General features: G+C 48.6%; 1 protein-coding gene across 1 annotated transcript; it reads left to right on the top strand.

Moving 5' to 3' along the window:
- Positions 1-1,106: 1,106 nt before the first annotated feature.
- Positions 1,107-11,927, top strand: FBXO41 (F-box protein 41; the record flags this gene model as incomplete). Its single annotated transcript, XM_032238295.1, has 7 exons — positions 1,107-1,222; positions 1,991-2,143; positions 7,145-7,240; positions 8,321-8,439; positions 9,318-9,476; positions 10,964-11,079; positions 11,761-11,927. Coding segments are annotated over 7 exons (822 nt in total), but the record flags the coding sequence as incomplete, so codon positions are not given.
- Positions 11,928-12,964: the final 1,037 nt, after the last annotated feature.

The raw sequence follows: 12,964 nt of genomic DNA on the forward strand, positions 1-12,964 counted from the left end.
ACGGTTGTTAAGTGAATCCCTGGAGCTGTTCGGTTGCTAAGGGAATCTGGCTTCTCCATTGACTTTGCTTGGGAGAAGATCTCAAAAAGCGATCACACGGCCCCGGCATACAGTCCTAAATCTGAATTTTGTTCACGAGGCCATAGAGATGCTGCAATGGTCGTAGGCGTGAGAAAACGGTCATGCATCACTTTTCTGAGTGATGTTGTAACTTTGAACGGTCACTAAACAACGTGTTGTAAATCGAGGACTACTTGTATCAGCTTATTGCGGTTGCAAAGCAGGCTCCTGTGGCGGGAGGCCATCGCTCTCTTTTTCCTTCGGTGTCTTTGCATAATAGCGGCTCTGATAAGATATTTAATCTTATTAAGGATTAAAGATTACTGTGAAGTGTACAGTATAATGAGCCAGAACCCACCGTTGTAGTTGATTGATTGGAGAGTGTGGGCTCCTGCATGAGGCAATCTATGTTATGATTGGTTGTTGGGTATAAAAGGGGTGGTTCCCTTTTTTCCCGCCTTTTTCCCCCGCCTTTTTTCCCTTCTGTGTGCTCTGTATGCTGTTCTGTAATTTACCTCACAATTTACCTCACAATGTAGTGATGTGCCTGACTCTCTTGTTTGTTGTATATGTACACATGGTCCTCGATTTACAACAGCTCACTTCGTGACCATTGGAAGTTACCCCATCCCTGAAAAAGGGGGACTTGCAACCGTTTTTCACACTTACAACCATTACAGCTTCCCCGAGGTCAAAATTCAGTTGCTTGGCCCCTGACTCCTATTTATGACGGTCGCAACGTCCCGGGGAAACACTTGATCCCCATTGGCAACTTTCTGTCACGCCAAGTCAAAGGGGGAAGCCAGATTCCCTTAACAACCGAGTTACTAACTTAACCACTGCAGCTATTCACTTAACAACGGTGGCAAGAAAGTTGGTTCAAAACTCACTGAACATAGGTCTTCACTTAGCAACAGACATTGGTGAGGGGGCTCGATTGTGGTCGTAAGTCGAGGACTACCTATAAATGTGAAATATATTTATTTAGAGAAAACTACAATTTCGTGCGGGGCGTCTCTGACTCCATTTTTGTTTTTCTTACACAGTTCCTGGTCATGTTGTCACAATGGTGCACCCAGACGCATTCTCTCACCCTCCAAAATCTCAAACCCAGGCAGAGGGGGAAGAAGGAGACGAAGGAGGATTACATAAAAAGCACACGGTGAGGAAGAGTGCAGCCTTCCAATATCTGAAGAAGCAACGGGTGGAAACTAATCAAGGAGAAAAGCAACCTAGAATTAAGTGGAATTTTCCTAATAGTTAGGAAACAATTAGCCAGTGGAACTCCTTGCCACCAGAAGTTGCGGGTGCTCCATCACTGGAGGTTTTCGAAGAAGAGATTGGACAGCCATTGGTTTGGAATAGTGTAGGGTCTCCTGCTTGAGCAGGGGGCTGGACTAAAAGACCTCCAAGGTCCCTACCAACTGCAGTTCTGTTAAGATCGATAGAATGTGGGGAGACTGGTCGTACCATCCATTTTTTCTGGGTCAGGAGAGGAGCTACTGACATGTTCCAGGCCAAAGACCATCAGCCACTGCTTTGAGACAGGGCACTAGTCTTGGTCGTCCTGGCAGGGGCACATGGGCCTAGGGTTTGGTGTTTCCATTGGGCTTTCGTTTTAATGTGATTATAGGAGGGACGTGGTGGCTCAGTGGCTCAGACGCTGAGCTTGTCGATCAGAAAGGTTGGCAGTTCGGCAGTTCGAATCCCTAGCGCCGCGTAACGGAGTGAGCTCCCGTTACTCGTCCCAGCTTCTGCCAACCTAGCAGTTCGAAAGCAGGTAAAAATGCAATTAGCGAATGCTGGCTGGGGAATTCTGGGAGTTGAAGTCCAGACATCTTCAAGTTGCTAAGGTTGAGAAACACTGATCTAAATCGATTTAAATCATTTCTAACTTTCCTCTTCCTGTTTTGGGGATTTGTCTTGCTAGGGGATGCCTCGAAGCAGGACTGGAGTCCTTACTCAAAGCCTCCGGGAGTAACCTCTTGATCCTACGGGTTTCCCACTGCCCCAACATTTTGACGGATCGTTCCCTCTGGCTGGCCAGCTGCTACTGCCGAGGTCTCCAAGCTGTCACCTATCGGTAAGCGGGGGGCATTGGGGGGGGGCCTCCAACCAAATCAGCCGAGGTGGGGCAGTGGTTAGGGTGCAGTACTGCAGGCCACTTCAGCTGACTGTTATCTGCAGTTCAGCAGTTCTAATCTCACCGGCTCAAGGTTGACTCAGCCTTCCATCCTTCCAAGGTGGGTGAAATGAGGACCCAGACTGTGGGGGCGATAGGCTGACTCTGTAAACCGCTTAGAGAGGGCTGAAAGCCCCATGAAGCGGTATATAAGTCTAACTGCTATTGCTATTGCTATAAATCAGAGTTTATCATTCCGTTTTGGTCACCACGATGTAGAAAAGATGTGGAGACTCTAGAAAGAGTGCAGAGAAGAGCAACAAAGAGGATTAGGGGACGGGAGGCTAAAACATACGAAGAACGGTTGCAGGAACTGGGCATGTCTAGTTTAATGAAAAGAAGGACCAGGGGAGACAGGATAGCATCTTCCAATATCTCAGGGGTTGCCGCAAAGAAGAGGGAGTCAAACTACTCTCCAAAGCACCTGAGGGCAGAACAAGAAGCAATGGGTGGAAACTAATCAAGGAGAGAAGCAACTTAGAACTGAGGAGAAATTTCCAGACAGCTAAAACAATTAATCAGTGGAAAAATTTGCCTCCAGAACAGCCACGGAAATGTTGGACTCAAGGATGGTCGTAAGTTGAGCACGACCTTTGGGACAAGTGAAAATGGAAACGGGGGGGAGGAGCTCCCCTCCCCCCCTGCCCCGTCAGTTCTGTTTTCAGCGCTGCGGATTTGAAGCCGTCCTCCCCAGAGACGCGTGTGAGCCCCAAGGGAGAACAACGGCGGAGTTGGCAGCGATGCCAACCAGACAGCCCTTGGCACCGCACGGAGAAGGGAGAGGCGGTGTGAAATAATCACGGCCTTTTCTCTCTCTCCGTCGGGGCTGGAGAAGCAGCAAGAGAACAAAAGATTGGGGAGGGGTGGTGGTGGTGGTGGTGGCACCCACCTCAATAGGGCTTCGCTCTTGGCACCGTTGGCACTGCCAAGGAGACAGGCTCTCCCCAGTGGGCTGTGACGGGTTATTGTGGTGTCATGCTTGAAGGGAGACACCTTATAATTAGCCCAGCTGGAATCAGGCATTGAGACCGTCTCCAGGGAAGGGGAGGGGGAAAAAAGAGGGGGCAGCCCTCAAAATATAGAATCAAAGAATAACAGGGTTGGAATTGACCCTGGAGGTCATCTAGCCCAACCCCCTGCCCAGGCAGGAAATACTGGCCCCTACAATGGTTATTCATTCCCTTCTTAAAATTCGGATGCTTAGAAACTGGCCTGTATTTAAGACGGTTGTACAGTGGTGGGTTCGTACCGGTTCGTACCGGTTCATACCGGTTCAGCTGAACCGGAAGTGGTTTATCGGCCTGGGTAGCTGGTACCGGCCTGCCGGAACCCACCCCTGCGGTTGTAGTGTCCTGGGATCATGCGATCCCCTTTTGCGACTATCTCACAAGCCAAGTCAATGGGGGAAGCCAGATTCCCTTAACAACCGGTTGTAAAACGGGGCAAAAATTCACTTAACCGTCTCTCTCCTAGCAGCAGGGGTTCAATTGTGGTCGTAAACCGAGGAGCACCTGTCCTGTAGTCGTTCTCAGTGTTTCCTGAGGAGGGGGGGGGTTGGACTAGAAGACCTCCAAGGCCCCTTCCAAGTCTGTTATCCTGTTTAGGATTGATCCGTGATTCAGGCGTGGGAGATTATTTCAAATCCTCCGCTGTTGCCTGTTTGCAACCTTCTCTGACTCATTTGCTGTGCCGTTGTGTTTCTGCCGGAGGAAATTAGCGGCACAGACAACGAGGCTCTTATCAAAGGCGGCCGCGGCGAGGCGCGGGCTCGAGGTGGCGTTCAGACATGACGCCGCTTCTAAGAATAGAGGGTGCCGGGGACACATCGCCGGCAGGAGAGAGGAGAGCACAGAACAATTTCTCCACTGCAGAATTTTCCAGAGCAGATGGTGTGAAAGGAAACACACAACACCCCTGGCATCTGTTGAGTTGGCATCTCCGTTGCTGCCATTCTTATTCTCCAGCCAGCCTGGAGATTAACTCAGTGTTGGTATCTAAGAGGGCATCGTGTGGACAAGCTGTTCTAGCGACCATCTCGTGCTTTCCTGGTCCTTCCTTGCCCACATCAGAGCTTTGGTGAGGTAGAACGTGGTTGTTGTGGCCCGCCAGCGGAGTTGGCAGCAGATTCGGACAGTGAGGAGGTTGGGGAGGAACATGAGCCAGTCCTGGAGTCTGGGGAAGGACCTGATGAGGGCTCTGTGTCGGAGGCAGAGAGGGGGCCAGGGCCGTCTGACAGTTATCAGCTGCCTTCGGAGTCGGAGATCAGTGAGGCAGAAGAACAGCTGGAGCCTGTTCCCAGTGGGCGCACATGCAGAGTTGCCAGATGAAGGGAAGAGCTACAGAACAGGGGTCAACTTGGGAGTAAGGCCACAGGTGGACGGTGAATGCCCCCCCCAGAGGAAATAAAAGAGGAGCGAAAGCGGAGTGGAGTTTGCAGGAGACAATGAGTTCGCTTCATTGGCTCGTGACTCTCTGAGACTCCTTGCCAAGTTCTGCAGAGATCGGCCTGGCAGCTCTCCAAGCCAGATAAGGTCGGTGACTATAAATCCTCCCTTGAAAGACTTTGCTGGATTTGACTGAGCAGTATTCACAGTCAATTAATAAAAGGGATTAATTAAGGTCAGGGGGCAAGAAAGGGGAGTTTCAGTTTACCTTGGAGAGAGTTTCTTTTTAGCCTGATTCCCCTTATCTTAATGGCTCTACTTAAGTCTTTCTGTGGTCAGCTTTGTTACTTCTGTAACAGTCCTTAGCGGGGCTGCTCTGAGTTTTCCTTTCAGCTGGTGCTTTTGCCTGGGGTTTTCTTAAAGGGAGAAGGGCTGGCTTGAGTCTCGTGGCACTATTTTCCTAGGTTTCTGCTGTGGGGAGGTTTCTGGCACTGTCCTTTTGGGGTGTACTACTTCCCACACTAGCAAAGGAAACCTTGGGCTCAATGGCAGTCATAAGCCGAGGATTATTTTTTAATTCGGGTTTAACGGTCTGGCTGGGAGCAATGCCCCACATTATAAGCCGAGGTGGCACAGTGGTTAGGGTGCAGTACTGCAGGCCACTTCAGCTGACTGTTATCTGCAGTTCAGCGGTTCAAATCTCACCGGCTCAAGGTTGACTCAGCCTTCCATCCTTCCGAGGTGGGTGAAATGAGGACCCAGATTGTTGGGGGCGATATGCTGACTCTGTAAACCGCTTAGAGAGGGCTGAAAGCCCTATGAAGCGGTATATAAGTCTAACGGCTATTGCTATTAGATCTGTGGTCCTTCCGGGTGCAAATGCCCCATCCTCCACTCCCTCCCTCCCTCCCTCTTTTTCACTCTGGATAGTCAGATGTACCTGCAGAATTTGGCAGTTTTCTAATCTGTCAAAATGACTCATGCCTTTAATTAAGGCCATGCCCAACAATTCCAGAGCCCGGGGCTGGAGAGGCAGATGAATATTTTTTTTCCCCCAGATAATTCATGCTTGCTTATTTTTAGGCTCTTCTCTAGCGTGGAATTGGGTCACGCAACACCACAAAAAGGGCCAAGCTAGTTTTATAAAGGTTGGGTTGTTTTTTTTATTATTGATTGATTGATTTGCCACCTCGAAGACTGGCGGGGATGCGCGGAAATTTATAATGCTTAACGTTTCGTGGCGATGTCGGAAGGAGTGTCCCCCTGGATTCAGCTCGAAGTGAGGGGAAAAAGACACTGGAGACATGGAGGCTGCTTGGAAAGATGGTTTAATGGTGGACAGGACCACGTGGCTCGAACAGAAAAGGGGGATCACATGCTTCCAGATGTTGGGTGAAGAAGAAAAGGGGAGCGAGATGCTGAAAGTCTTGATGATTCTTGATGATTCCTTAATTAGGCTTAATTATTTACTGCTGGATCGGTAGTCGGAGATGGTAGTTCCTTGATTGAGGTGTTGTTTATGGCTTGTTGTTGGTTTAGTCTTAATCCTGGTGTTAATGGCTGTCCTATTTGTGTGTTGTCATCAAGAAGATAGTTTCATCTTTTTATTCCTTTTTAGCTTTTTCATTGTCTCTTTTGAAAGGTGCCTATGCGTTGTTTATCTCTATGTGCCAGTCGATGGCCGATTTGTCTGAATGCCAGGCTTCTAAGAATCCCCTGTTTTTTTGGGGGGGGGGGATTTAGGTTAGTCTAGGATGTTCACCACCTTCCTAATGGAAAACTAACGTGAAGTCTGCCAATCTGTGGTGCAATTAAGGCGATTCCATCCTGTCCTCCAACATCTAGTAAGCCTGGTGTCACCGTTCCAAATGTAGAATTAAATCAGAGTCCAAGGCAAAACGATCCTTAAAGTTCCAATTTAATAAAGCAGACATCTTAACGCATCTGTGTTAATCTCAATTCTGGAAATGACATCACAATTCCACCCAGTTAAAAGTTCATGATCTTGTCCCCACACCCACAGTCCATCACATGGTCCAATCTTCTTCTTCCACACTGGCATCCACACCCAGCTGCTTCCAGTCAGGTGTAAAAGTGCGGAGACAAAAAATTACCTTGGCTTCTAGGAAAGAACGACAATAATACATTCCACAATCCTACTCCTGTCTATTCCCCCCTCCCATCAACTATACTAATGATGCACCATAATGAAATAAGAGAGAGTGTGGCAGGCCAAAATTCTAAAAGGAATATAATTGCAGGCCGGACACCTGGCTTATTAAACAAGTGCAGCCTCTGAGAACATACAGATCAGGCAACTGGGGACCACCACCCCCAAAAAAAAATTAAGTTGCAAACCGATTGTTCTCCAACTCTGCCCCCATTCTGTGATTTAAAAAAAAAAACAGACAAAAATCAATATTCGTTTTCCTACGCAGCTCCTCTACCAGACCTCACCTGTGCCAACTTTCTAGAAGAAATAATCCATATATTTTTCTTCTTCTGTTTTCCGTTCCAGGAGCTCCACCGATCCCGTGGGGCATGAAGTCATCTGGGCCTTGGGAGCAGGCTGCCGAGATATCATCTCTCTGCAGGTGGCACCCCTCCACCCTTGGTAAGAGGCACCCCAGGACATTCACAGCAAAGGGGGGGTTCCTACCGCTTCGGACTGGTTCAGCCGAATAGGTAGTAACTCAGCCGGACACGGGACCGTACCAGTTGTATCCCGGGCACCGCCATCTTATAGAGCCGAGGTGGCGCAGTGGTTAAATGCAGCACTGCCGGCTACTTCACCTGACTGCAGTTCTGCAGTTCGGCTGTTCAAATCTCACCGGCTCAGAGTTGACTCAGCCTTCCATCCTTCCGAGGTGGGTAAAATGAGGACCCGGATTGTTGTTGGGGGCAATATGCTGACTCTGTAAACCGCTTAGAGAGGGCTGAAAGCCCCATGAAGCGGCATATAAGTCTAACCGCTATTGCTATCGCTATCTTTATTTTCTGTTCTGCAAATCTGCAGAACAATCTTCATTGGAAAAATGTATTTCCCCCCTTTTTAATAGTGTGGGCATCCCAGTCCCAGAGGGCTCCCAGAGATGGGGCCTTTTTTGCAAAAACGGAAGTGTTTTTGCCTTCCCCTAACCTCCAGAAGCACTCCGCAGGGTTCAGCGGGGCTGCGGGAAAGCAAAAAATCCCTCCGTTTTTGTGAAAAACGGCCGGTTTTCAGCCCATTTTTTGCAAAAACGGGGGCATTTTTGCCTTCCCGCGGCCCTGCTGATGCCTGCGGAGTGTTCCTCGGGGCCAGGGAGAACAAAAAGATGTTTTTTTCTTACTGGGGAGTTTGCAGGCGCTCCCTTAGCTCCAGCCAGGCTGGACGGCCACCCCCATCAAAACTTTTCACCACTGTTTCAGTGGGCATGGCTTGGTGAGGGGGAGTCACGTGACTGAGTGTTGGCCATGCCCACTCAGTCACATGCTCCCCACCCCCAATCTAGCCACGCCCACCGAACCAGTAGCCAAATTTTGTGAAACCCTGATTCAGAGGTCTCCTGTTTTGTCTTTTTGACACCCCCGAGCTATGGAAGAAGCTCCAAGCAGCTCCAGTTACTGGTTCTCTTCCTCACTTGTATTTCCGTGACGAGATCTTCCCAGTTATTTTCTTTGTCTCTCTCTCTCTTCTTTTAAAAATATTTTCCAGCCAGCAACCCACCAGGTTTAGCAACCGTTGCCTGCAGATGATTGGGCGTTGCTGGCCACACTTGAGAGCGCTGGGGGTCGGAGGAGCCGGCTGCGGCCTGCAGGGACTGGCTTCCTTAGGTAAGTCCAGATTTGGGACCTTATCTGGGCCACGAAGGAGGAAGGAAAAGATACGCGGAAGGCGGTTTTCTCATGTCTTCAGGCTGACCACGGTTTAAGGCAGGGGTGGCCATACGTGGCCGTTGCTTTAAGAGGAATGGACTTCAATTCCCAGTAATTCCCCAGCCAGCCATTCTGGGAGTTGAAGTCCACCCTTCTTAAAGCATTCATGGCCAGGGGATTCTGGGAGTTGAAGTCCACCTACCTTAAAGCCTGCTGGTTGAGGGATTCTGGGAGTTGAAGTCCACCCTTCTTAAAGCATGCAGGCTGGGGGATTCTGGGAGTTGAAGTCCATCCCTCTTAAAGCATGGAGGCTGGGGGATTCTGGGAGTTGAAGTCCACTACCTTTAAAACATGCTGGCTGGGGGATTCTGGGAGTTGGCCGGGGGATTCTGGGAGTTGAAGTCCACCTACCTTAAAGCCTGCTGGTTGAGGGATTCTGGGAATTGAAGTCCACCCTTCTTAAAGCATGCAGGCTGGGGGATTCTGGGAGTTGAAGTCCACTACCTTAAAGCATGCTGGTTGAGGGATACTGGGAATTGAAGTCCATCCCTCTTAAAGCATGGAGGCTGGGGGGATTCTGGGAGTTGAAGTCCACTACCTTTAAAACATGCCGGCTGGGGGATTTTGACCAGTTTAGTATGCAAGGACTGTGACCTCTTGACCATCCAGGTGCAACATCCAGGCCGTCAGAGTCTCCAATGTTTTTTCTTGGGTTGGACAGCCCTTTGTCTGGAATGCTATAGAGTCTCCTGCCTAAGCAGGGGGTTGGACTAGAAGACCTCCAAGGTCCCTTCCAACTCCGTCACTCCGTTCTCTTCTGTTTTTCCCCCTATCAGCCCGCAACTGCATGCGCCTTCAAGTGCTGGAGCTGGATCACGTGGCGGAGGTCAACCAAGAGGTGGCGGCCGAGGTGTGTCGCGAAGGCTTGAAAGGCCTGGAGATGCTGGTCCTCACGTCCACTCCGGTCACCCCGAAAGCCTTACTGCACTTCAACAGTGAGTAGGAGCTCAGGAAGGGGGAGGGGGGGCTGAAGGTGGGGGGCGGGCTGATGGGACAGAGAGGGCGTGGCTGTGAAAAACAGGGGATGTACATCTGGGTCAGCCACTAGGTGGCGGCAAAGAGCCAGGCCAGAGATGCTCAAACTTGGCCTCTTTAAGAGCTGTGGACTTCAACTCCCAGAATCCCCCAGCCAGCTCTTGATCTATGATGTAATTAGAAACTGGCAGCCTCGTTAATCAAATAAAAGCAGATCCTTGGGATGCATAGATAGAGAGAGAGAGGGGGGGGGGGAGAGAGAGATGATAGATAGATATAGAGAGAGATAGAGATAGATAGATAGATAGATAGAGAGAGAGAGAGAGAGATGATAGATAGATAGATAGATAGATAGATAGATAGATAGATAGATAGATAGATAGATAGATATAGAGAGAGAGATGATAGATAGATATAGATAGATAGATAGATAAAGATAGATAGATAGAGAGATAGAGAGAGAGAGAGAGAGAAAGAGAGAGATATAGATAGAGAGAGAGAGAGATATAGATAGATAGATAGATAGATAGATAGATAGATAGATAGATAGATAGAGAGATAGAGAGAGAGAGAGAGAGAGAGAAAGAGAGATAGATAGATAGAGAGATAGAGAGATAGAGAGAGAGAGAGAGAGAGAGAAAGAGAGATAGATAGATAGATAGATAAAGAGAGAGAGAGAGAGAGAGAGAGAGAGAGAGAGAAAATAGATAGATAGTGATAGATAGATGGTAAATAGTAGATACATTAACCAGATTAATTTATCAACTGCAGTGATTCACTTAACAACAGAAATTCTGGACTCAATTGTGGTCATAAAACAAGGACCATATATATATATATATGTTATATTTATGCTGATAAATAAATAAAGGGAGACTAGGATAGATCTATTTCAAGCTATTTAGCTCTCATCAGCTAGCCATACCCAAGTTTTTGGGAATCGAACCTGTGCTCTATTGCCTCCCAGGCAGGGAGTTAACCATTTGAGCTACAGAGAACGACTCCTTTTATCAGCCAGCCAGGGTGGGAGGTATATACTTAAAGTCACAACCCCTGGTATGCCCAAGTATGGGAGGAAGGTCACACTTCCACTCTCTGTCATTAGGCTCGTCACAAGAGTCCATCCAGACAGAAACCCAATATTTTTTACTGTTGCCTTTTTTGTTATATTTGTTATATTTATGCTGATAAATATATATATATATATATATATATATATATATATATATATATATATATATATATATATATAAAAATAAATAAATATAAATATAAATAAAAATTGCTTGACTAAACTCTTCCTTCCGGCTGCACCTGCACTAGGCTAGGCCCGCTGTTGCGAGTTGTGTGTGTGTGTCAAAAAAGAATCATGTGATCACGGACGCCATCTTGACTTTTTTGAACCTCGGCGTCCGCAGGATCAAACCAAGTTCTCTCCCCTTTCAAGGCGTTTGCCGGAACCTGAAGTCCATTGTGGTCCAAGTCGGGATTGCCGATTACTTTAAGGAACCAAATAGTTCGGAGGCCAAGAAAATGTTTGATGAAATGATCAACAAACTCCAGGTACGAAGGATTTCCCCTCCCCCACCCCATTTTGACTTAAGGAGGGGAACGGCGGGTGTCCCCCTCATAACAGGCCTCCAGCCCTTCAGTCTCAGGGACTAGAAACTTAGGTAGTGCAACCTGACGGGGATGTGTGGAAAAGGAGCGAAAAGAGGCTGAGAAAAGACACACTTGAGGGCAGATGTTGTATTTCCAGCTGCTAAATTCCAAAAGGGGCTTCACCGGGTCACTGAGCTTGGTAGTTTTCTTGCAGACGTTTCATGACCCAACTAGGTAACATCATCAGTGCTCTGTGGATGGATGACGTTACCTAGTTTCTTAATGAAACGTCTGCAAGAAAACCACCAAGCTCAGAGATCTCCAAGGATCCCACAGTCCTCCTCCTCCTCCTGCTTTCCCCCTCCTCTCCTTCTCCTCTCCACTCACCTCCCTCCCTTCTAACACTGATGATGTTCCCTAGTTGGGTCATGAAACGTTTGCAAGAAAACCACCAAGCTCAGAGAGCACCAAGGACCCCACAGTCCTCCTTTCCAGTAGACCAGGGGTCTCTAACCTTTGGCAACTTTCAACTGTCTGAAAGTTGCCAAAGGTTAGAGACTCCGGCCAAAGACAACTTTCCCTTTACTTCCTCCTCTTTCTCCTCCTCCTCTTTCTCCTCCTCCTCCTCTTCTCTCTCTCCAGGCTTTGAAGAAGAGGCCGGGCTTCTCAAAAATTTTACACATTAAGGTGGAATCCGGTTGCTAACCTTGGTGAGGGACGAGCCCGACCGACCGTCGCTTAACATCCCGTTCCGAAAAGACTGTCCGGGATTCCGATGCCGGCTTCAGTTCCTCCTGAACTGGCTCCTTTTGCAAGGCCCATCCGACGCCTCCTCATTTGGGAGCAGGTCTTGAGTTCCGGAAGAGATGGGGCTCCTTCTCGAGGCGGGAGGAGCCGAGGAACACCAGAGAGGCTGACGGTGCTACCGAAACTCACCCGAGAACTGAGAAGAAGATCCGTCCTCCCGTCATTCTCCTCGCCGTTTTTTTTTCCTCGCTCCTCTGGCGGAGGCGGCTGCGCGACCACCTGCCTCCCACCGCCGCGTCGTTTCCGTTCTCCTCTCCCGCCTAAATTTGGGAGCGGTTTTCTGCCGGAAGGCCGAGAACTCACCAGGGCCAGGATCGTGCAGGAAAAGTGGTTTTTGTAGTTCCTTACTTGGCCCTCCTGCGTTGACGACAAACCATAGTTTCCTGCTGCCCCCCCCAATTCAAAACTCCGCCACGGCTGGCCTCTGTCCTCTTGCTTGCTTTTCATATATTTTTTTCCCCCAAACCGGCATTTATTTTGGATTTATTTATGTATTTTAAGGATGGGTGAGCTTCTACGGTGTAAAGGGACATGGATCTAACCGCTGTCGGGTTTTTTTAATTATTATTATTATTATTATTTCAAAAGGATAAAGCAGCATTAATTAAGCAGAATTCCTCCACTCCAACATCTGGGCAGGTTGGATATCGCTCTCTGCAGCGTGGGAAATGTTGCGGGATACGGCTTAACGGAATCCACGTTTTTCTGCTCTCCAAAGGGAACATTCACACACGCGGACGTCCCTGCTTTTGAGCCGGAGTGCTTAACCCCCTCGGTGTAAAAAAGCATTACGCAAGCATTCTGGTGGCCTCGTCTTATCTTCTATCAGCCGCTTCATCTTTTTTGATAGACTGTGATAAATTGGTCCCCCTCCCCATGTCAGCTCCAGCAAGGGACTCCTGTGAAATTTAAGACCAGGGACGCTGGAGGGGTGTTAGGAAAAAAAATAGCCTTCTCGGGTGTAGGCATCTCTCTGGAGTAAGGCTGGCTTTGTAAAGAGACACCAGATCCACCAACTTCCCATTTTTTTATTTTTTTT

Source organism: Thamnophis elegans, unplaced genomic scaffold, assembly GCF_009769535.1.
Source record: "Thamnophis elegans isolate rThaEle1 unplaced genomic scaffold, rThaEle1.pri scaffold_101_arrow_ctg1, whole genome shotgun sequence".
Lineage (NCBI taxonomy): Eukaryota > Metazoa > Chordata > Lepidosauria > Squamata > Colubridae > Thamnophis > Thamnophis elegans.